The sequence below is a fragment of the Nelumbo nucifera genome, chromosome 8 (genome assembly GCF_055504915.1).
Source record: "Nelumbo nucifera cultivar China Antique chromosome 8, China Antique-T2T, whole genome shotgun sequence".
NCBI lineage: Eukaryota > Viridiplantae > Streptophyta > Magnoliopsida > Proteales > Nelumbonaceae > Nelumbo > Nelumbo nucifera.
Genome location: NC_142656.1, coordinates 33,593,966 through 33,620,556, shown reverse-complemented (window position 1 = coordinate 33,620,556; position 26,591 = coordinate 33,593,966). Strand labels below are relative to the sequence as shown.

Sequence of the window (26,591 nt, the reverse complement as noted above, 5' to 3'; positions counted from 1 at the left end):
CGACTACAAAACACTTTTTGTTCTCTTGGGTCATAAAAGATGTATTCTACAGAGCCTTTGGGGTAGTAGCCTACAAATAGGTCTTGGATTCTAATTTGTCAGCACTTGTTCTTTTAACATGTATCGAACAACCCCAAATCTTCGAGTGTCTTACACTTGGTTTCTTACCGGTCTAAAGCTTATAGGGAGTCTTAGGAACGGATTTGGTTGGAACCCGGCTCAGCACGTATATAGCAGTCTCTAATGCGTATCCCCAAAATGATATAGATAGTTCTGAGTGGACGAGAAGTGATCTGACCATATCTAATAAAGTCTTGTTTCTCCTCTCGGACACACCGTTTAATTGTGGTGTAGCAGGAGGTGATAATTGTAATACAATCTCATTGTCCTTTAGGTAGTCCCTGAATTTGTCGGATAGATATTCGCCTCTTCGATCTGATCAAAGGGCCTTGATCTCTCTCCCCAACTATTTCTCGACTTTCTATATGAATTCATTGAACTTTTCAAAGGATTTGGATGTATGTCTCATTATGTACACGTAACCATACCAAGAGTAATCATCGGTGAAAGTTATCAAGTAATACTGCTGGTTGTGTGTCCTAACATTCATGGGACCACATACATAAATTTGTATCAGGTCAAGTGTGCCCGTAGATCTTTTAGGCTTTTCCGCAAGTGGTCGTTTCGTCATATTGCCCTGAATGAAAGGTTCACAATTTGGAAGAGCTTGTACAGTTAGAAAATCCAAAGGACCATCATTTACCAACCTTATGATACGATCTATGTTGGTATGATGGATAAGTCGGTAATGCCACAAACATGTGGGATTATCCATATCACATGTTTTTTTCTTGGGGATAATTTCCGATGTAGTTTTAGTTATGTTTGTTTTTAGAGAAGGACGAAAGACATAGAAACCATTCTCAAGTTCTCCATGAGTAAGGAATTTGTTATTCAATTTAATAGTAATCATATCACTAAATAGAATAGAATAATCATCTTTACAAAGTTTTGAAAAAAAAATCAAATTTCTTCTTAGTGAGGGTACATAAAGCTAATCTTTAAGTTTCACAATGCCTTCTTTGAAAACTAAATCCACAGTTCCTATAATTGTAACTGCAACAATTGCAAAAGTCCCCAAGTAAAGGATTACCTCGTCATCACTCAGCCTTCTGCTTTCTTTGAACCCTTGTAATGCGTTACATGCATGAATAGAAGCCCCAGAGTCAATGCACCAGGATGCAGAAGTGATCAACATATTGGTCTCTATGACAAGAGATTCACAATTGTCTTCTTTATTCTTGAATTCCAAATATTGAGGACAGTTCCTCTTCTAGTGTTCGGTTTGTTTGCAAAAGTGACATGCGTCCAATGCTTTGTCTTTTTTCTACTTTTCTTGCTTGCCCACTTTCTTCTAAGGCCTCTTCTTGCCCTTCCTCTTTCTCTTGTCTGACTTGCCACCTTCAACAAGCATGGCTACCGGCTTATCCATTTTAATCAAGTCTTTGGCCCTCTACAACATATTGCTGAGTTCCTGAAGGCTAACATTTAGTTTGTTTATGTTGTAATTCATGACAAACTAATTGAAGGAGGGAGGCAAAGAGTTAAGGATGGGATCAGTTTTCGTGTCTTCATCGAGCTGAGAACCAAGAGCCTCCAGTTCATTAATATACCCCATCATTTTCATGACGTGGTCATGGACTTGTTGGCTCTCAGTCATCTGCATGGTCATCAACAGCTTAAGGACGTTTTGACGGGCAAAATGATTCTGCTCCTCATACATAGTCTTCAGGCTATCCAAAATGTCTTTTGAGACTTCGATCTTATCGAATTGTCTCTGGATTTGATTGTCTAAAGATGCTACGATGTAACACTGGGCAAGAGAATTCTTATCCTCCCATTCCTGATACTCTCTCCTTCAACCCTTGGAAGCCCTATTACCCGGACGTTCCGGAGCAGGGTTCTTAGCAATCTTGTCCAATTTCTCGGACGTTAGAACCATATTAAGGTTACGATATCAGTCAGCATAATTGGGTCCCTTATGTTTATTATCATTCAACAACTTGGTGAATTGTCTGTTTGCCATTTTTTATAAAAGGCAACAGATATTAGTCCACAACGTAAAAATTGATTCATTTTATTTATATAGAAAGGTATTTTATCTATGTTCCATGTCAATTTATTAATCTCTGAGATTTTCCTCCTATCTTAGTAACAGAGACACGGTGCATGTCTCTAGAAATGTGGGAAATCACATAGGTGCATGAAGCTAATTGTTTCAGTTGTAAAACCTCACCACTTTTTATGAAGGATCACATCCTCTCATCCAATGAGCTTTCCCTTTGGCCTCTATCAAACAAGGTTCATTGCCATTTTAGGTTAAACATTTCTGTGTAGTAAGTGTTGACGCGTCATATCGTGGAGCCCAAGGTACCGTGAAAAAGTCTTCCATTTTAGGATAGGCCTCTTTCACATCGATCTATGACGCCCCTATCATCTTATGAAACAATCCTACCAACTGGACCAGCAAATGGATAGCCCAATTTTATGGTGCATCTCCATCCACCAATTCAGCTCACCTTCATGCTAATGATAAAGGCCTTTAAAGAATTCATCATATGATATTCCCTATCACTTGCACTTATATTAAATTGGAGGGAACAAAACATTCTCTAGGTCTGGTTTAGGTTAAAACAAAGTGGCTCCCGTCGACTTTCATAAAGTTAGATTCAAATGGGCCCAAAATGGGCTAGGGTTCCGCGGGATTTCTCTTGGAGAGGAAATTGATAAGGGGGCCCATTGAAAAAGGGAGATTATCCAATGATTTGAGTGCATCATGGCAATGATGTGCATTTAGCACATCACAACCATTCACAACTACAAATTGATCCAATCAATCAGAAGCTTGTAAAACCCTAATTAAATTTTAAGTTAACACACAATTAGCCCATTAAGGCCCATGAATTATCAAATAATATCATCTAGGTATATGGGATAAACTGCAAAAGCAATTCGGCCCATATAGCAGTTATGCTAAAAATGGGATGATGTTGCTTTAACTTAGCAAAATTAAGTTTTTCAAGAGTGAACCAAATTGTACCATGTGATGGGCCATCAAACCCTTGGCCCATAACCGAATTTGATCCACTTAAAACATGATCCATAGGGCTGAGATCAGAACCCATCGAACCATGGATTTGGTCCAGCTAGTTTGGACCAAACTAGTTCAATTCGGCCTAGGGTTTAGTGTCCAAAACATGCTACAATTCTCAAGATTTTGATCTGAAATTATTAACAGCTGAATATTGACAATCAAGCATAGCAAAAACACATAATCTAGGGCTACAAGTGTGATGGTCCGAATCTGTTCTGGACGAACTGCAAACCTGCAAGTAACTGTTAATCGCAGATTGCAGATTTCTCTACAAAAATTTCTTCTTCTCCGTACGCTCTAGCAATTCTTCCAATGTAAAATTATAGAAAACCCTAATTTTCTATTAATTACATAAGAATAAATCCTAATACATTTTGTATAAAAATAAAAAAATTATTTATAGACCAAAATCAAATGAATAAAACGTAGGGTGCGCAAATCTTGGCACCAATAAAGAATTCGATCTCCATCACACCAACAACCCAAAATTCAAGAAATAATGATAGAACAATTCTAAAATAATTTCATAATAAAATAAAAAATAATTTCAAATCAAATCACCCAAAACTAAGAACTGAATTCTCAAAAAACTACTAATTGTGCAAATCGGGTAGAATAGTTTTGCCGGTTTGGGCTCTGCTACAAATCTGGTTTATTTCGATTCAAGATTGAACTTGGCTTTGATACCACTGAAAGAAGGGGAAATCCATCATATGGATGGCCGAACCATACTGGATGGTTGGGCAAAATTTCAAAAATTTCTTTTTCCCTTTCGGGAATCGTATTCCTAGTTTTAGAAAAATCGTATTTTTTAAGGATCGTTCTTGCACTGAAATCGAACTACATTTGAAACCAAAAGAAATGGAGAAGAATACATTATACCGATTCCACACGTGTAATTCCCAAAGTGGGTGTTCACGCCCAAAGAGTGTAGCAAAACCAGCTTCTATTGAAGATGGCGCAACTTAGGGTGAAGCCGGTTCAACAACGCAGTCATTTAGCAAGAACTGCAATCAACAGCTTGGATCGAGCAAGGGAGGTGAGCACAAAATTATTCTGATTTGTCTTGCAAAAATCAGAAGCAAGAATTGATCTTTATCAGTCAAAGAACTAGAGATCAAGCTAGGTTCTTGGGCGGCAAGAGCAGAGAGAGAGAGCTGAAAGTATAGTGATCTGGAGCAGTTCACCCTCCTCTATTTATAAGCCTTAAAAATCAGCACTCCTAATCCAATTAAGAAGAGTCTAATCCAAATCTTTATTTGGATTTGGACTCTTTTAAGTGGATAAGACTTATCCTCTTATCTTATTGCTTATCCAAACCCATATCCATACCCATATTCGTCCATGTCACATGACTGTTTTAAGCTATCATGTGACACCCTAATTAATGTATTTAATCATGGGCCTTAGGCCCATTTAACAAGTGACTCATATCCCCTTTTAGTTGCTAGCCAATTTGGCTCTCTTTGTTTGGTGTGGGACCCCAATAATGACCTCAAATAAGCCCATATGGATTTAGCCCAGCTTCTGTGACAAAGCCTAGCTGAATTCACTACCAAGCACAATGAACCCCTAAGTCCATCTAGTATGGGCTCTTAATGGTCCCAACATTTACACTAAATGGTCATTGAGTTCAATCATCCTATAACGTCTCATCCCTTAATGATCAAACACTACCCAATAGGGAATGACCTCTCCCCTGGCTACAAGGTGTAGTGTTGCAATCTTTTCTCGGATGGATCCCAGGAATTAAAACCTTTTGCAAATATTTTTTTTAAAACATATATATATATATATATATATTCATAAAAATATATTTTGCAAAACAAATCTCAAACAAGTTTGGAATCGATTGCCGGCAGTTTTGGTTTCTGTTAAAGAGAGTGCAGTCCTGATCATTCATTATGTCCGACAAAGAGGCTGATCCTATCATTATGATCACACACTCGAGTGAATTCTCAGACTGCCCCAACATACCCAGGTTTTAACCCCCAAAGGATCTCATTGATTGGCATATAAAAGACAGTCCAATCCGACACCCAATGCAGTACCATAATCGAGTCTAGGGGTTAGGTGTAATTTTTCAGTTTTGCCCATCAGTCTCCAATGACCATTTACACTAAATGGTTATTGAGTTCAGCCATCCTATAAAGGCCCAAGGACAATAGACTTAAATGAGATATAGCGCAACAAGTATAACAACCCTAAATGGTCTTACACTTAATGTCTCAACCCTTAATGATCAAACACTACCCAATAGGGAAGGACCTCTCCCCTGTCTACAAGGTGCAGTGTTGCACTCTTTTCTCGGATGGATCCCAGGAATTAAAACATTTTGCAAACCTTTTTTATAAAACATATATATATATATATATATATATATATTCATAAAAATATATTTTGCAAAACAAATCTCAAACAAGTTTGGAATCGACTATCGGCAGTTTTGGTTTCTGTTAAAGAGAGTGCAGTCTTGATCATTCATTTTGTCCGACAAAGAGGTTGATCCTATCATTATGATCACCCACTCGAGTGTATTCTCAGACTGTCCCAACATACCCAGGTTTTAACCCCCAAAGGATCTCATTGATTGGCATATCAAAGGCAACCCAATCTGACACCCAATACAGTACCATAATCGAGTATAGGGGTTAGGTGTAATTTTTCAGTTTTGCCCATTAGTCTTCAAGGTCCATGGCATAGTTGGAAAATGGTTCGAGTTAAGTGTTTCAAACAAACACACACTACATGTGCTTCGGATCTAATCCTGGCAACTGAGACAACCTACTCCAATCTACTTGACAGCACATTAGTGTCAACCTTGGCAAGATAAACTTCCCCAAGTCTATCCAACGGGTGAGAACATTTTAAACTAACATGAGTCTCATAAGCATTCGATTGAAGGGTAATTTCACAGAAACACACCAAATATAACATGAATCAATTATATACATTTATTAATTTACCATAAATGCATATGTACATCGATATAATTGGAGATAAGGGCATACACAATTTAACCTCCTTGTGAGCAATGGGTTTCACTACCTTTCCTTTCCTTACCCTACTTTTTCCTTTTAACCAAACCCTGCCTTATAGTTTCTATTGTTTAGATTTTGCTTAACAAATTCCATGCATCACATTGGTCCCCACTTGTAGCATATACAAAATACATCATATATAAAAATATATATTAAAATAAATAAATGTTTTATTTATTTTTAATTATTTATTTATCATATAACATTTTCTTGTGATATACTACAAGAAAATAATATATATTAGTCAAAATATCATACAATTGGTTTTCAATGCAAATTCAAATCGTTCTTGTGATCACATTGAAATAAATGAAATCCGTTAGTAAAAAAATCATGTTATTTAACGTTTCAATGATAATTAAAAGGGATAAAGACTTAAACCTTCCTTCACATTTCTCATAAATATTGAAACCTCCCTCTGTTTTGAAATTGGACTAAGACCTCCCGTATTGGGTGAGATCATTGGACAAAAACCTCCCCTCCTCTAACAAATCTGTTATGATCCACTTGCATGTGATATCATGCACAAGTAAAATTTCATAAAAATCCAAATTTGCCCTTATCCAAAACTGAAACCCTAATGTAATTTGGTTGTCTCTTATGACCAGAAAAAAATCCCTTTCCATTACTCCTTATTCAGTATTTCTGTTGTGTTTTGTTTTAAATTAGTTTATTAGTGATAATCTTTCTTTTCCTCATGAGTCAAGATATGTAGGAAAAAACATTTATACTAGCTTCAACTACAGGAGATTCTATAAATATGGTTTTGGAAGAAAGATTGGTTACGATGCATCTACAAAACAGAATAAAGCATCCACAAGACTACTCTTTTATTGTTTGTAATTAACTAAAACTTACAAATTTGTTTCTTTTCGGGAGAGGTGCCTTCGAAATGTGTCTTTTGGAAATTAAGCAGGATTTGTAGAGAATGGTAGATAGCTTGCAAGGGAGAATTTCACAAGGCATCCTGTCCTATTTTTTTTCCTGATTTTGCAGTTTATATGGTTTTGTTTGACAATTTAAAGAGTGATAGAAGGTAAAAATGTCTTTTAATGGATTCTATGCATATTCTTCTAACAAGGGAGGTTTAGGTCATATAAATTACTAGAGAGGAGGTATAAGTATTTATTACGAACCTCAGGAGAGGTTTAAGTCTGTTACCCTAATTAAACATATCCTAAGTTTTCATTAATTGACTTAAATGTACCCTCTGTGAATTCATTTAAAAATTTTAAAATCCTATTTTCCCTTATTTTTAGTTCATATGCTCGTTACCCTATGTTTGCCACCGAAAAGTGAAAAAACATTTCTTTCTTTCTATTGCACAAACCAAAATTAACTCAAATTGGGAATAGCTTGTCTGTTTCCTCAGTCTTGAGCTAAAAGTTTCTCTTCCCCATTAATATACACAACCATATTGTTATTAAACAAATTCAAAACATGGGGTAAGAGAGTATGAGTTTTTCCAACAGCTATCGCCATGATCTTTTGGGATAGCTTGCTGGAATAAGAGGATGTTGCTGCAGCCTCCATTTTTCCCAGAAAAAAAATGAAGAGATGTGTTGTCTTTGGGTGGCCTGGTGAATTGATAGGGATTAAGATGGGAGTGGGTGGCAGGAGGATGGGGGGAGCATAACACTGCAATAGTGTTTTTATAACGAAGCTGAAGTATCAATCTCTACTGTTGAATCAGAAATTAAATGATTGGGTCTCATTGATCAATCTCAAGATCTCCATGTTAAAACCTCTCTAACCATCTCTCGCTAATGTTTAAAGAGGGAGAAGTGATATTCTGTGACACCCAGAATCTTATTGGTACCGTTTGGCAAGTCTGTTTTGAAAGATCTTCTGATAGATCTGATGACCAAAAAAATGATGTAAGATTTTGCATTAAGATCTTAACAGCCTAAAGATTGTTTAGTTAAGTCGCATCTTTTCATACATCTTGTCGTACGAAAACTCAATGCAAATAATCAAAAAATTCCATTTGAAACCTCCTGAAAATAACCCAAAACGGACTTTATACATCTTTTTTTGGGAATCATCTTTTGACTGATAGATTTTTTCTCAACCGAACAAAAAAAATCAAAATATAGGCTGCCAAGCTTCTAATCAATCAACAACCCACGGGAAAGAAAGGCTAAACGGCGCAATTCTTTTAAATCTTCCTTGTCAACGTGTTAAGAGATGCAAATTTTGCCACGGATACTACTACTTCAGCCTCGAATAATTCTGTTGTTGACCGTAGATTATCTTCTATTTCCTTGTTTAATGGGAGGGGTGCCTGTCATTCTTGTATTTGACTTAACTTTGCAATAAAAAAAAATAGCTATTCAATGGCTGTGTGCTCTCTCTCTCTCGGTTTGAGTGCCCACAACAGGTGATCCAGTCTGAATGGCTGGTACCATGACTACTAAAATACTGGCAAATTAGATCTGATGCCAATTGTCTACGACTATGACACGAAGACACGTGACATCATAACTGGGGATCTGGAACCAACTCATCTTCCAATAGGACCTACCTTATAGATCCCTAGGCTGTTAAATATAATTCAGTCCTCCATACACAAGCATTAATCTAACCAGCTTTATTTATATCACCAATGTAAAATCACTGGGGTCATGTTCCATATAGTTTTACTGTCCTTTTATATCAAATTAACCATCTGTCATGCTTCCATTCGTGCATATTTACTCCAAATCCAAAAGCCTCCATGTATCCATCAGCACTGCCCAATAGGTGGAGAGTTGTTCATCAATTGACCAGCAAATACAACCATCGATTATGATGCAGCAACTTGTTTACTTGGTTTCATTCGCATTAGTTTTGAACTTTTAAAAACCCTTTATTAAAACATAAAATATTGGAAATTAGTCCTATCGACCAGTCAGGTCGTTTGGACAACCTTACAAGATCTACATTTTAACTTGATCCCTCCTGAAAAATCTCAATATCTATCTCTTATATATGTACTTATATATGTATGTTAACTTCATAGGAGATGTTTCTGATGTTTGAATGGATGCACTGCTCTCTGTGTATTTGTAAGACTTTTGCTTTCAAGAAATCTCCTTTCAGTCCATAATGCCAGCACGTTTGGTAGAAGAAGTTAAGTCGGTCAAGTTGGGAATATTTGGACGGCCAAAACCAATGTGTTTTAATACTCGAAGATTCCAATCTGGATCTCTTATCCATGAGAATTCTACCCATAAGACATTACAGTTGTATATTGAGAATATCTCTTCATGAATGATAACATATAAATACGAAAGATGTTTCTAATATACAATGTACAGTTGTAGTGTCTTGTAAATAGGTGCAAATAGGATCTTTGTGGGTAAGAGATCTGAACTTGGAATATTCACCAAATCATTGTTTTTTTTTTAGATTAGGACAGCCCATTCAAACCATAAAAATTGTAATTTAACCAGAATATGAAAACTTAGGGATGTTTGGTATTGTTGTCTGACCATGATATATTCCGTCTCGAAATGCTCCACGATTTGTTAGGACAAATTTAGTGCTCACGGGTTTTCTATCATAAATCAATCCATGCTATTGTGGTATTTCTTACCGTGAGTGACATGCTTTCCCAGATGCGTTTGATGTATTTCAATCCACACATCTACACTACCTTGTTGAGATGTGATTTATTTTCACCCACACCACATTCATGCACCATCCAATTTCTCATCTACACTACACTCCATGATTGGGGTTACTGTCATTAGCTCTATTAACCATCCAATCCAATGTCAAATGCAAACTTCAATAGCAATTACAATTTGGGCCACGAGATGGTTTATTGTTCATAATACAATGAGCAACGCTAATGGTGTGAAATAGCTAGTGTGGAAAGAGACAGCCAGCTGACTATAGCATGGTACGTATTTATAACCTTGCACCAACATTCTCACTAAGGCTGCGTTTGGTTGCAATGCAAATAAATTTGCACTAATACAAAATTATGGCAGTACAAATGATTCAAAAATAAATTCTGATATATTTTTGTTTCAAATTTTAACTTATTTTATTTGATTGAAGTACAAATGAACTAAATTAAAATATAAAGCAGAATAAAATAAAACCCAAAACAAAATTAAATGAGAATTTGCGTTTTTTTAATTTATATTTCCATACATTTGTACTAGTACAAATAAAATTGCACTTCAACCAAATACAGCCTAAATTACTAATTCTCTAATCCAATCTACGATAATTCCTAACCTTTGAGCCGAGGTTCATCATCCCCATACTAACTCAGTAACTCTATATGATGCACGTTCTGTACAGCTCCCCGATCAGGGCCATATGATGAACAGTCGGATTTGACTTACTTTTATCTAACATAGACAACTCCACATCTTAGAGTATCTCACAGGAAGAAAATTATTTAAGTAGTGACGGAGGCTCCCGACCACCTGAGAGTCAAAGTCGCGAGCCGTTCGCCGACAGCAGCGCGGTCGTCTCCACGGCCTACGAATCGCAAGTTACAAGGCTGGGTCCTGAAACAGTACAACTTGGCTTCACAGTGGACCAAATAGGCACATAGCACACCAACATTGGATCGGAATCTTTGGTTTTATTCTGACGAATCTGGCAAATCCCTATGACAAAATGTCTCACTGTGACCCTAATTGCATGGAAGTCCACAGCTTCTAGTCTGTTCCGCTACGCATTATGACAAGATTTTTGGTTACGCTCTCTTCAAATCAGTAGACACAGAAGCTTACTTTTTCTTCACGCCTTTCACATCCATCCCAAGATTATATTAATAAATGAGATTACAATTTCGAAACCAAGCAAAATTGAATTCCAAGAGTAATAGAAACACCACTTTTGCACTTGCAAGCAAACATACTCGTACAAGAAATACTCGGTTGTGTTGGTAATTGTTGAATACACAATTTCTCTGTTTTACGTTTTTCCTCTCATTTCGCAGTTTCTTTCCTTTGGCTGTCATAGCCAAGGATTGGGAGAGAGAGAGAGAGAGGATAGTTACCCTCTTGAAGATGGTGTGGTCAGACCTATTAATGGCTTTCAAAGAGGAAAAGGAAAGCACGAGGTTGCAGACAATAATCTGACCTCTCCCGACATTTGTGCTCTCTCATTTATACTCGCCAGAACAGAACAAACACCCAACAGAAGCCTCTCTTTTCCTCTCTCAATATAAACCCAGCAAATCCTTCTCAGTTTCTTGGCTGCAACTTCTCTTTCCTTCTCAGAGTAACCCATGAGATCGTTTTGACTAAAACACAAGAAACATATAGTGAGAAACCATGAGTGGTTTGGATGCTCAACATGTCTCCTTGAAGAGGAGATGGCAAGAAAAGAGATTCGCGGCAGTCGACGACCACCGTCCCAATTCGACCGGATTTTACACAAGACTCGCCGGTGCAACATATAATAGTTCTTCCTTCATGGGTAGCTCTAACATCTCTGGTTTCCCGGGGATCGAAGATGATCTAGTGTCGTCTGTGATCCCACCGGTGACTGTTGTCCTCGAAGGCCGGTCCATATGCCAGCGGATCAGCCTCCATAAGCACACAAGCTACAAGAGCCTAGCTAAGGCACTGCACCACATGTTTGTGGATGCCGGAGAAGTTGGAGAAGTTCAGTTGGAGAACGACCTCGACCTCTCAAACGCCATTCCCGGTCACCTTATTGCCTATGAAGACATGGAAGATGACCTCCTCCTCGCCGGAGATCTTAATTGGAAGTAAGTTCCATTTCTTTCATCGGTAACTGTAATAGTTTTACTTAATATCTTTTCTGCTCAATTGGTTGTGAGTTGTGGATACCATGAAAATTCGGGTTTAGATTTATTATTATTGTTATTACTTGAATATAAATTATTTGTAGGGATTTTGTTCGTGTGGCTAAGAGAATTCGAATACTTCCGGCGAAGTCAAATTCAAGGAGGGGAAAAGGAGGGGCGTAACTGATTGCTCTAATTGTAGCTTAGAATTATCACTAGCTTGTAATTCTATCCAGAAAGAAAGCATGGAAGAGACATCCAAAGGAAACCCTTGTCAAGAGAACTTGAAAAATTGGGGCCTCCATTATAATGTGTGATATTAATAAAATGTAGAATTTCTTGTTTTCGTATTTTATATGAGTAAAAGAGTTGAATCCATCATCTTGCATGTGCTCAGTGCATGTGAGAATGAAACAGATTGTGTGTATGTGTGTCTGACTTTGGAAATTGTTACCGATTTCATTGAGAATCTTCAAAGGGTCACTTAGGTTATATTTGGTAACGGAAAATTGAGCATGACAATTTTGTAAAATCTATTAAGTTTTAATTAACAGATAATAAAGGATGTTAGAGAATAAAACATATTTAAGACCTCACTTAACAGCTTAAGCTTTTAGGTTCACTGGTTTTCTGAGATAATATTAGTGCTAGTTTGACCAAGTGGTCTAGTGTTCAATTTTCATCACCCCATTATAATTAATTAAGTTTCAGCACAAAGTACGGGTGGGTCTTTGCTGCCCATGCTTCAAGCCCAATAGGCTTTCCTGTGTTCAACATTGCCCACTCTCACCCAACTAACTGGGTAGTGAGGGAGTTGTGAAATCAAACATATGCAATTGGCAATTGTAGATCTAATACGAAAATCTATGATATGGGAAAGATATGATATGGAAAGAGTTTTGACCAATCAAAACCCACCCATGAATTTTGATAAATAACATCTGATTTGCTACCACATTTATGATTACAGATCTAATACTTCAAGGAGGCTGTGAAGTTCCCTCCAACAGACATGAAACAATTGCACAATCACCCTCTAAAGTAATGGAAGAAGCTTCAACTTCTAAAATTAATTGGAGACCCACATATGCTCGACCAAAACAGAAATCACCCATATGATCTCTAATAGTAATTCCTACACCCACTTTAAAGAAGATATAGCACCACCAAAGTTGACTTTTAGCACATCTGTTTCAGGCTTTAACCAGCGATGAGGAACAGGAGCAGTAGAATAGGATTGTATGACCTGTGCATTTACATGTCTTACCGATTCACCAATTTCAGCACTAACAGACAATAGATTGAAATACCAACCTGTTAAGAGGCAATACTCCTGTTAAGCATCTCCAAATTAACATACCAACCTGAGGATGGATGATTTTGATTTGCCAAAATTTCTTCCTAACTGATGATGCCAAAAGCCAGACCACTACCTTGAAGATTGATCAGCCACATCATTCAACGATAACTTATACATAGATGCAGTGCTGAGTTTTCTATGGGGATTTGGAGTCCAAATAAGCACGTCCTCTATCTCTAAACAATCCTAAGGAAGTTGTGTTGAGGAGATAACTGTATTAACTGAATCATCAAAGAATTGATTAAGACGGGATGGGATCCCCAGCAACAATTAGAGGGGTCTATAGAGTGAGATACTTCAATGTGTGCTGTACAATTATGCAACCTCTACTAGTACCCAAGGGTCAGGAAAGGCCTGAATAGGCCATCATGACCTACCAATATTCGACAACCCCTACGAAGAGCAGGTTGGCAGTTTAACATACTCGACCAATGAACAGTACACCTTGCCTTAAAGGAAACTGTCCAAAAATTTTTAGAATGAGACAGATATTTAGCAATGAACACTTGCATCCACAATTGATGTCTCTGGTAAGGAATCTCCAACACAATTTTGCCACCAATGCAACATTTAAACAACTGAAATTCTTAAATCCTAGTCCATTAGAAAGTTTTGATTTAGTTATTAACTTCTGATTCTTTAGGTAAATATGCCTCCTATACAAAACCCCACTGTCAGTACCCAATTTTTGTTCGGTCCTCTCTCTGACATACTTCTCACACTCCTGATGCCCGATTAGACCTCACCAATCTTTCCAATGGTAATGATTGCATCACGTCACCATGCTTGTCTACCGATCAGACTCCATCACATGTAGCAAAACCTTTGAACATCCAATTTCACCAAATTTCATCCCTAAATTCCTTGATTTTTCCATTCATCCATCAAACATTCTATTTCAACGCATTTGACCCCACGACACTTCCTGAGCCAAAAACTAGCAATCAACACATCCTTGACATGACCAAACCCTACCAACAGCCTTATAATTCAAATCCATGCCATTCTACCAAAGTCCAGCCTAAAATTTCCTCATTTACCCATCCATCAAACCAAGATGTCATTCTGAGCCTTCTCATTGACCGAAATACCCACAACCTAGATTGTCACGATTCCCACACCTATAAAGCCATCGTACACTCCCATTATACTCCAAGGATCCTAAGATACCCATCCAAAAACTTTCAAACCCAAAAATACCCTTTTTGCCCCTCATCGAGAAAGATTCCAAATCAACTACTTCTGTCACACGCTACTCTCAAAATCTTAGATCTCAATCATGACACCACTCCCAATACACCTAAAGTTCACCAAAACTTTCACCAGACACCTGATTGACCATCCAACAAATTTTAAACCTAAAAATGTCTGTTTTACCCCTTATACGCAAAGATTCCAAATCAATCACTCCCGTCACCTGCTACTCTCAAAATCTTAGATCTCGATCACAACACCATTCCTAAGACACCCAAACCTCACCAAGACTTTCATCAACCACCTGATTTTCCACTAGAAGATAACAAACCTAAAAATGTCCATTTTATCCTCATAGACAAAGATTCCAAATCAACCTTTCTCGTCGTTTATTACTCTCAAAATCATAGATCCCCATCTCAACACCTCCCCCAAGACACCAAAACCTCGTCAAAACTTTCATCAACTACCTAATTAATCACCTAATAAATTTCAGATCTTAAAACGTCCGTTTTACCCATTGTACACAAAGATTCCAAATCGACCACTCTCATTGCTCGCTACACTTAAAACCTTAGATCTTTATCTCGATACCTCTCCTAATACATCAAATCCTACAAGATCAACCATCCACCCAATTTTAGACCTTAAAATACCCATTTTGCCCATCATCCAAAAAGATTTCAAACCAACCATCATTATCCGATTTCAAAATCTCCATGATGCCATACTATTGGAGACCTCCAAATCTCACTAAAACCTCCATCAACCTCCTAATCGACCATCCACCCAATTTTAGACATCAAAATACCCATTTTGCCCCTCATCTAAAAACATTACATATTAACCATCCTTATTGGCCATTACTCTCCTATTTCAAGATCTTCATTGCGGCACACCTTTCATGAAACCCAAACCTTATCAGAACCTCCCAATCAACAATCCATCCAATTTTAAACCCTAAAATGACCATTTTACTTTTTGTATAAAAAGATTCTAAATAAACCATCTTTATTACCCAATATTCTCTAAATTTAAGATATCCGTCGTTATGCATCATCCAACACCTCCAAACCTCATCAAAGCTTCCCAATCAACAATCGATCAAATTTTAAACCTTAAAATTACCATTTTACCCTTCTCATGAAAATATTCCAAATAGACCATCTTCGTCGTTCAATACTCTCAAAATTTAAGATATCCGTCATCATGCATCACTCGACATATCCAAACCCCATTAAAACCTTTCGATCGACAACCCAATAAATTTTAGACACAAAAATAACCATTTTACCCCTTATTCCAAAAGATTCCAAATCTATAGCTCTTATTGGCCGTAATTATCCAAATTTAAGATCTGCATCGCAATATTCCCACCGATATGCCTAGACCATGTTGTCACCTTCCTAGACATTTTGGTCGACTATCCTCCTTTTTTGGACCCAAAGTGACCCTTTTAACCCTCTATCAAGAAAGATCTTGATCTAACAGTCATCGTTGATTAATATGCTCTAAATCATGATTTCGCACTCAGACACACTCCCCGAGGCTATCAAACCCCAACACTACCCTTTTCAGACACCTTGGAACCCCCATGGAAACTTTTGTTACAAAATTCCCCATTTTACCCCTCCATCTATGAAGATTCTAATTCATGCGATCTCGTTGGTTGAGATAAACCCTAACATCTTAAGGTTTAATCCCAGCCATTGAATCTTATACATCACACCCCTTAGACTTGCCCTTTCATTGCAAAAACCACCATGTACATTTCCATTTAGGTCCCTACACATTCCTAGAAATCACCCAAAGCCCCCGTTAACCCTAGAGGCAACCTTAGCCCTAAATCTAAACCCATACTCTCTCTCTCCACCCTTAGATCTCCCTACCCTGGATCTCTCAAATTCAAATTTTAAAATTAAAATTTAAATTTCCTTCTTTCTTGACATTAAATGGGGGGGAAACAAAGGAGAGTGATTTAAGGAGCCTTGTCTAGGCATTCAAGGAAGAGAGAAAGAGAGAGCCTGAACCTAGACTACGAGTCTAGGTTCGGCCCAAGCAAGAAAAGGAGAAAAAAAAATAAGAAAAGCCTTGGAGAGCCCTGTTAGACAACGTATGCCCTTAGCTCCAATCAGAATGATATACATTGTGACATTTAATGTAAATGAATAAAGTACATATTTGATTCATGTTATTATGGTGTGTTTCTGTGTAATACCCTTAAACTGGACACTTATGAGACTCGTGTTAATTTAGAATTTTCACAGCCGTTGGATAGATCTGGGAAGATTTATCCTGCCAAGGCTGACATTGATGTGCCACCAAATTGGTTGGGGTGGCTTGTCTCAGCTGCCAGGGTGAGACCTGAGGTACATGCAATGTGGGTTTTCTTGAAACCTTGAACCGGACCAGAAATCCAGTATTGCCCTGGACCTTGGAGATAGATGGGCAAAACTGGAATGTTACACCTGACCCCTAGACTCGATTATGATACTACACTGGGTATGTTGGGACAGTCCAAGAATTCATCTGAGTGGGTGACCATAGTGATAGGATCAGCCCCTTTGTCGGACAAAGTGAATGATCGGGGATGCACTCTCTCTGATGGAAACCTAAACTGCTAGTAGTTGATTTCAACCGTTGAAAATTGTTTTGCAAAATATATTTATATAGAGATATACATAATATATATATATATATATATATATATATATATTATGGTTTCAAAATGTTTGCAAAAGGTTTTAATTCCTGGGATCCATGTGAGTAGAGAGTGCAGCATTGTACCTTGCAGCCGAGGGAGAGGTCATCTCTTGTTGGGCAGTGTTTGATCATTATGGGCTGAGAGGTTAAGTGTAAGACCATTGAAGGTAATACCTGATGGGCTAATCTTGCATCTGCCCATAGTCCTTGGGTTTTTATAAGGTGGCTTGACCCAAGGACCATTTAGTGTAAATGTTGGGCCCATTAAGAGCCCATGGTGATGGACTCAAGGGTTCACTGTTTCCTACAGTGAATTCGGCCAAGCCTTGTAACAGAGGTGGGGTTGAACCCATGTGGCTAATGTGTAGATCAATGTTTGGGTCCCACGCCATACAAGGATAGCCAATTGGGCAACAGTTAGGAGGTTAAGTGAGCACATAGACTTAATGGGCCTAAAGCCCAATTCGAACTGGCTTAATAAGATTAATTAATTAGGGGCGGTTCTGCGATTTTGATCAGTAGATAGGATAAGGGATTATCGCTATCCACTCTGTGAGTCCAGATCCAAATAAAGATTTGAATCAAGAAACTCCTAATTTGATTAGGAAGGTTGATCTTTATCTGCAGATAAGATAAGAGATTATCCTTATCTCTTAAAGAGAGTCCATATCCAAATACAAGATTTGGATTAGGAAACTCCTAATGGGATTAGGAGATGCTCTCTTTCAAGGCTAAATAGAGGAGCAGAGAGAACCTCCAATACACAACATTTAGTTCGCAGATTACACAGAGAGAAGAATTTGCAGTTTCACTGCTCCTGTCTTCTATTCTTTCCTGCTCTTGCCGCCCCTGCCAGTTCGATTTCCACCTGTGGGAGTGATCAAGAAAGGTTCTTGATATTACCTTTTGGTAGAAAAGGTAATCTGAAGTCGTGCTCACCAGCCCTCCATCACATTCTTGTTGAAGAATTTGGTTCTTGCTGAAGAGTCATCCTGTTGATTCTGTTCCACCTCACACTGTGTCATCTTTAGTGGGAGCAGTCTTTGGTTTTTTCCTTGGACGTGAACACCTTCGTTGGGATTTACTGTTACTCCGTATCAGGTATATCCCTCTCTTACCTTTTGGTTTCAGATCTGGTCCGGTTTGGTTTCAACATTGATCATTGAAAATGCGGTTTTCTAAAATAGGGAATGTGATTCCCACATGGGAGAGAGAAATTTTTGAAATTTCGCCCAACCTTCCTGCAGGGTTCAGCCATCCATATGATGGATCTCTCATCCCTTCAGTGGTATCAGAGCTAGGTTCAAATCTTGAACCAAAATAAACCAGATCTGGATCTGCGCAAATGGGCAGAAGGCGTTCTACCCGATTTGCGTAGATTAGTGTTTTCTGGGAAATTTGTTTCTAGTTTTTGGATGATTGATCTGAAATTGAATATTTATAAATCTGATTTATATTTAGAATTGTTCTACATATTTTTCTTGATTTTTGGGTTGTTCGTACGGTGGACATCAAATTCTTTAATGGCACAAGATATCTGCGCACCTGTTGTTCTTTTCATTCTTGGTCTGTAATTAGTTTTTCTTTTTTTTTAGACGGAATGTATAGGAATTAAATTCTGATGTAATATTAATAGAAAATAGGTTTTTCTATTTTATTCCATTTGAAGTTGAAGCAGATTGCGCAGAGGAGAGATTTTCGTAGATATGGGTTCGGCCATCTGCGATTTGCAGTTTTGGAAACTGCATACTCTGATCTAACTTTTGTTTTGCAGGGTAGCAGTCCTACGAACAACCCTCCTACTGATTCTTGATTGTCTTGTTTCAGTTATTTAATTTCAGATCAATTTTTTCTTGAATTAAATCTTGAATTAAAAATCAAACCCTAGACCCATTCGAACCAGATTGGACCAAACTAGTTGGACCGAATCTGTGGTTCGATGGGGGCTATTCCCGGCCCTAATTTTTCACACATGGGTCCTGGAGTTGATGGTTAATTGCAAGATGTAATTCAACCCACATCGGTAAAACTCATTTTTAATATGTTAAAACTACTTTAGCCCATTTCAGCATAAAAGCTATATGGGCCGAACTGCTCTTTGCAATTCAACCCATATACCTAGATAATGTTAATCAGTAATATTATGATTTTATATGGACTTTAATTATGGGTTTTACAATTATTTAATTGATCAGATCAATTATGGTTTTCATGCATGTGATGTACAACGTTCATGGGCCATAAGTACTTGGCCCATGCAGATACGATAGTGGCTCTTGCGCACACCATGGTTGAATGCACATCATTGCCATGGTGTCCTTAAGATCATTTGATGATCTCCCTTCGTGGTGGGCACCACTTCAACTTCCTCCCCAAGAGGAACCGTGCGGAACCCTAGCCGTCTAGGGCCCATCTAAATCTGCCTTTATGAAAGTCAATGGAAGCCACTTTGGTTTAACCTAAATTAAACTAGAGTGTAATATTTCATTCCCTCCACTGAAATATGAGTGCATGTGATAGGGAGATTCATATGATGAACTCTCTAAAGGCCTTCCATCATTAACATGAAGATGGGTCCTTCAGTAATGAAGAAACGCACCATAAAATTGGGTTATTCATTTGCTGCTGGATCTCTTGGATTGTTTCATAAGATGATAGGGGTGTCATAGACCGATGTGGGAGGGGCCTATCCTAAAATGGAAAACTCTCTCACGGTACCTTGGCGTTCACGAATATGATGGGTGAGCACTCACTAGACAGAAAGGTTTAACCTAAAATGGCAATGAACCTTGTCTGACAGAGGCCAAAGGGAAAGCTCATAAGATGAGTGGATATGATCCTTCACAGAAAGGTGGTGGGGTTATGCAGCTGAAACAGTTGGCTCCATGAACCCTATGTGATTTCCCACATTTCCAGAGACATAATTCGTAGTCTTCATCACTGAGATAGGAGGAAAATCTCAGAGATGAATAAATGGAAATGGAATATAGATTAAAAGCCATATCTATGTAGATAACATGAATCAAATAAAGTTGTGGACTAATATTTGTTTTGCCCTTTATTAGAAATGGCAAATAGTCAATTCGCTAAACTATTGGACAACAACAAACTTAAGGGCCCAAATTATGTTGACTGGTTCCGTAACCTTATGCTGGTCCTAACGTCCGAGAAATTGGACAAAATTGCTAAAAACCCTGCTCTGGATCATCTAGGTGACAGGGCTTCTGAGGCCATATGAAGAGAGTATCAAGAATGGGAGGAGAAAAATTCTCTTGCCCGGTGTTATATTATATCCTCTTTGGACAATCCGATACAACGACAATTCGATAAGATCGAAGTGTCCAAAGACATATTGGATAGTCTAAAGACTATGTATGAGGAGCAAAACTGTTCTACTCGTCAGAAGGTCTTAAAGTTGTTTATGACCGCACAGATGACCGAGAACCAATATGTTTATGACCATTGTCTAAAGATGATGGGTTATATTAATGAACTGGAGGCTCTCGAGTCGAGTTAGACCATGACACTAAAATTGATGCTATCCTCAATTTCTTGCTTCCCTCCTTCAATCAGTTTACCATGAACTATAACATGAATAAGCTAAATTTTAGTCTTCAGGAACTCAACAATATATTGCAGAGGGCTGGAGAACTGATTAAGAAGGATAAGCCGATAGCAGCCCATTTTCGTATTCAATCTCAGACCCTCAAAAAAAAAAAAAAGAAAAGAAAACAGCCCATTTTCACATAAGTGAAAGAGGAAGAAGAAGGAAGAAGAACTCCTCATCTTTGGCTAAGGCAAAACCAAAGTCCCTCTCATTCTCGTCTCCATACACCACTGAACCTCATATCCCTCTCTCACTCTCATTCTCTCCTCTCCCTCTAAGACACACTTAGCCCTACCCCCACCGAATTCTCCCTCTCACTCATCTCACACACAACACCCCAACTGAACCTCCTCATGTCTTTCTAACTCTCCTCTCCATCTTTCCCAATCTCCATGACCAAGCTTCACTAAGAAAACCTTCCTCCACCTTTAACCAACAACACAACAACTGAAATCTCTACCTCCTCCTCTCTATCACATTCTAACCTGAACCAAAATCTCCATTTCTTTTCTCCTCCATTCATCTCCATCTCTCCACCATGGAACCATCATCATTCTAAACCGAAGCCAAAAACCCTCCATCATCCTCTTTACATCTCAGCCCAAACCAAACCCTAAACCAAATTCACTTTCCCCTCACACTCATTCTATAAATCAATGAAAAAGGAAGAAAGAAGAAAAATCCAGATCCCATCTTGTAAAGGATTTCAGCCAAGGAAGAATAATAAAGAGGAGAAGCAAGAAGAGGATAGAAGAAAGGAAGGAGGACTATCAAGGACTATCAAGCATTTCAGCTCATCACATCCTACACTAAGTGTTTGCTCAAAGGACACAAAGAAGTGAGTTACTTACCTCATCCTTTTTTATTTAGTACTTTTATTTCCTTGAATCTCATTAGTGTTCTAGGTAGTCTTTTTTACTCATTAGTGTTTTTTAATCTAATTTGGATCAAAATTAAGCTGAAATTATTTAACATATATGTTGGAATCCATTTTCTAGGTGTTAGAATCATGGAAGGCCAACTTAGTTTCTTTTACCATCTTTTAGAATGTTCTAATTGCATAGAAAAGTGTAGGAATGTGTGTTTGATTTTGGTTTTAGCTTAGCATGTCTCACTTTATGAATGTATTCCCTTTTTAATCTTTCTTATGAAGTCATTAGTGTAAAGTTTTCTCATGAGAGTCATGAACTCTTTGAACAATCCAATTCACTTTGCTCACTAGTAGAAAGTCTAGGATTGGATAAAAAGGGGATGAGAGAAGATCTCTCTACCACCTTACTTCAATCCTAGAATTTTCAAAAGGAGATGGCCATTGTAAGAGTTTTCTTGGATAAAAAAAAAAAAGAGAGAGAGAGGGAGGGGAGACCTCAATCTCTCCTTGCTCCAATGAATTCTTCGAAATGGCTTTAGAGGATTGGAATGTTCAACATATTCATCATTCTTTTGATATGAGAAAATTTCAGCATAGAATGAGTAAAAGTCTTTGGTTGTTTTAATTTCTCTTTGCTTTATTTTTAAGGGAATAGTACTACATAAGGTGTATGGGAAAGGAGTGTCTAATACCTTTCCTCTCTCCCCTTTCAAGTACCTAGATTAGCTTTGTTTTAGGCACATGTGAGTCTTGTTTGATTTCTTGAACATGGGAGGCCCATCACTCCCATTTTCCTTGCTTTGGCGGGTGGTGGCTCCTTACTATTTAAGCCATGGAGTGAACCCCAAATCAATTGGGATGTTCACACCCACCAAAAATCTCTGCTCAACTTTTTTAGATGATCACAATAAGAATTACCCATCAATTTAATAGCCATAACATACATAGGGAAAGAGGTGACCCTGCTCTATACTAGCACCACCAGCATGTGAAAGAAACCTACCCTTCTAACCTGCAAGCCTAGCTTTAATTTTCTCAATTAGATTTGTAAAATCTTCATTACTATTGTGAATATCATTCAAACAACAGTCCAAATAGGCTTCCTTAGCCTTCATTAATTTTACCCCCAAATAAGACAAGAGCATTCTACGGCTATGCCTATGAACAATGGGACTAAATGAAACTACAAACTTAGCATAATTTACCTCCTAGCTCGACCACCCACCAATAGATCCAACAAGTTCTTGGTATGGCTGATTTCCTAAATAGAAGCTCTACCAAACAATAAAATATCACCTACAAACATTGTAACACCACCCCTCCCTACTTGAAAGCCAATCAGCTGCTTGGCGGCGAGTGAATGCAGTAATAATCTAGAAAGAACACCGGCCCCAAGAATAAATAGATAAGGAGACAAGGAGCAGCCTTGTCTTAGTCCCCTATGTAATGGAAAAGGTTGTGCTGGTATCCCATTTAATATAATACAAATTGAATTTGTCAAGAAGCAGATAATAATTAATGAGAAAAATTGGTGTAAGAAGCCTCTCAACTTCAGGACATGCATCAAGAATGACATTCCATTCGATTATAAAGCCTTGAACAGGTCTACTTTAAGAACCAAAGAACCATGTATACCTTTCATCTTCTTCATGGAACCCAACACCTCTGCTATAATGATTTGATTATCAATAATCTGTCTTCCTAGTGTAAGCACTCTGCAGTGGAGATACGAGTTTTGACATCAACTACTTCAAGCAAGAGGTTATAATTTTTGTCACTATTTTATAAGTGACATTTGTCAAGCCAATGGGCCTATAATCAGATACATTTTCAATACCATCTTTGCAACTTTGTCACTTCTGGGGTGAAGAGGTTAAGGATTCTACTTGCGAACAATCAAAAGACGTCAAAGACCTCGGGATGTAGTACGAGGGGCGAAGACTCTGACAGACAAGTTAGCTGAAGGCTCAAAGGAGGCTGAGGTCTCAATAAAGATAGAGCAGTTTGAGAATGCTAGTGCATAGGGGTCGTGATTACAAGAGTTAATGGGAACGTGATCCATGCAGCCGAGCATGGCCTAGGATTATCTTGGAATTAAATGAACTAAATGCATGGATTAGTAACCAAAACCAAGTTAACTTTCTACATGTATATGTAAACAAGATTAGTGCACTTCAATTTCTAATGCAAGGGAAGTGAATTCAAAATGATTATTTAAATGCTTAATGAAAACATATGGCTTGCAATGAAACTAATAAAGAGACAGAATCATAAATACAAAAATGAAAAAGGTGGGACTGATTGTTAAATGAATTCCTAATGGAGATTAAAAGAATAAAAATCTAGTATCTTATTATGACAACTTCAACAGTTAAACAAATACAAACATGGCATGACCGATTTAATTGTAATGTGATGCAAATGAAAAGAAAAAAAAAAAAAAAAACAAATGCAAGGAACTAAGCAACATGCTAAGGTGACATTATTTTTAGAAGTCCTATGCTAAGGCTGACATTAAGGCTATGTTTGGTTTGAAGGAAAATGTAAGGAAAGGTAGGGAAATCTTTACAACCCTTGTATTGGTTTTCCTGTCTTTCCCTTCCTTTCCCTACCTTTTCCTTCAAACCAAACATAGCCTAAGTGTAACTAACAAAAACCACATAATTAATTAAAAATAATCCATAAAACAAGAAAAAAAGTAAAGGAATAACCAGTATGCAACTATTTAAAGAACTTGAACTTGAAACAACATGTGAAGTGATAAGAAATTCTATAACCAACATAAATCTAAGGTCTGCAGAGAGTAACCATTCATAAAAAAATAGAGAAGACACACCTTGGAAATGACTTGTAGCATGCGATGATTGCCTTATTTACCGTAGCATCCGACAGTTTTCAAGCATGAATCATTGACTTCGATTGCCACCCTCGCTGCGCTTCTTTGAATTCCTTTTGCTCCTCGAGAGGCCCCTAAGCTTTAGAATGAACTTTGGTTCATTGGAGGGCGAAAGACGTTGGTTATGTAGCCCAAACGCTATTGTATGTCAAAGAACTTCTGTTGCATTGTTTATGGCTTTAAGAGTACTTCAAAGCTTCTACTTTAATGTAGGCTTGACCTATATGAGTTATTTGGACATGGTGGAGGTTTTCTCATGAGTTTGGGCATGGATTAGGGAAGTTTGGAGCTGCCTGGGACGTGAATGGGGTATTATCTAGGCTAATGGGGGTAGAGTTTTCTTCCTAAGCTAGAATGTGTGTATTTGTGTGAGAAAAATGGTGGGTATTTATAGAGTTTTGGAGAGAATTCTAGAAGGGAATGGAGGGTTGAGATTTGGGATTAAGAAGATCAATGGATGAGGTTTAGAGGGCTTTTGGAGGGAGTTTGATCGAGGGAATAGGAGGTCAAGGCAGCTTTGGGAGAGATTCTCTCAATCAATCATTGACAATAAGAGGAAAATTTCACCAATTTACGTAAATTTGACATTACAAGTTTGGGTGATTGGATAGATTGATTAGAGGCTCATTACTTACTTGGTTTTGGATTTTTTGGGGTCTACTTATCATTTGATCACAATGATTGAATATATTATAATTCTATGGATGATTTATCATATCCACAAAGCAATTGAAATTTCTTCTTTAATAACTATTTTTTGAATATATTATATAATGTTTATTTATTTTTATAATTTTTGGAAATAAATAATAAATAATAATTATTGAAATAATATATAATTATTAATTATATTTTCTCTTAGAATTTGTGTCAATGCATGTTTTATGATCAGATAGGAGAGTTGGGTTTTTCCCATCCCATTAAACATTAAAACTTAAGAATTATAATTTATAAATTATATTTAAGCATTGAATTTTTAATGAAATTATAATTAACTACAATATATTTCTTCATAAAACCATTAAAATATATTAATATTATGTATATACACCTCATTTAGGTCTTATATTTAGTGTTGTTGATGTATATTTATGATTTATTAAAGTATTTATAGTGTTTCCAAGCGTATCTATGTGTATCTTAGTTTTTCTCTTATATGCATGTGTATCCAAGGCATATCTCAATACGTTTCTTAAAATTGCCTTTCCGATACACTTGATGTTTATGATACTTTGAACCTTTATATTAGAGTTATTGTCAAAGACATCCAGGAGTAGCATATGAAGTCTATAGATGTTTCAAGTTACAACTTAGCCCTTAGGAACATGAAGAAGTTCTTCGATGAGCTTAAGAATCACTTCCCAAACCGATAGGAAGAGGATAAAGAGGTTGCTATGAGGTTGGCTTATTGCAGGTCATGACAACTTGCATTCTTTGATTATTTGGTTACTCTCTAGTAGGGGTGTCAATTGGAGTGGATTTGGTCCAATCCGATTTAGTCCAATGTGAGCCCATTATAAATGGACCAGGTCCAATCCAATCTAATGAATGTTTATTCAATGTCTAGACCGTTCAATCTATTCAAATTCATTTTGATTTAGATTGGTTTCAACCCAAACCCGGTCCATTGACACATATTCTTATCTTATTTCAATGGATCAGATATTGACTTAATCCAACCCAATCCAATATAAATTTGTTATGGACAAACCTGGTCCAATCCAATCTAATAAATATTTTGGACTAGATTGGCCCAATCCAATATGTCTTGTTGGTCCATCCATTCCGTCCAAATTAATTTTGGACTGGATGGGGTCCAATCTAAAACCTGTCCATTGACACCCTTACTCCAATGAGTGGGTTGGGTAAACTTTTGCAAGGCAACAAAGAGCTTGTCTCTCTACTAACCCAAAAAGGACGAGTTGGCCACGAGCATTTACTTATGGAAGATCCTCAAACATAGGTTTAGAGCAAAGTTTGAACTTCTATAAGGGGTTCAAGAGT

The 26,591-nt window shown here is 37.5% G+C and overlaps 1 protein-coding gene across 1 annotated transcript; it reads left to right on the top strand.

Moving 5' to 3' along the window:
• The first annotated feature begins 11,018 nt into the window (after nt 1-11,018).
• Nucleotides 11,019-12,306, top strand: IAA33 (indole-3-acetic acid inducible 33). Its single transcript, XM_010267149.2, has 2 exons — nt 11,019-11,917; nt 12,061-12,306. Exons 1-2 carry the CDS (start codon nt 11,478-11,480, stop codon nt 12,137-12,139), a joined length of 519 nt encoding a protein of 172 aa, XP_010265451.1. The 5' UTR covers nt 11,019-11,477; the 3' UTR covers nt 12,140-12,306.
• The last annotated feature ends 14,285 nt before the right edge of the window (nt 12,307-26,591 follow it).

Coding starts and splice junctions, on each gene's coding strand:
- IAA33 (XM_010267149.2), top strand. CDS start 11,478: ATGAGTGGTTTGGATGCTCAACATGTCTCCTTGAAGAGGAGATGGCAA. Junction 11,918..12,060: donor GCCGGAGATCTTAATTGGAA/GTAAGTTCCATT, acceptor AATTATTTGTAG/GGATTTTGTTCGTGTGGCTA.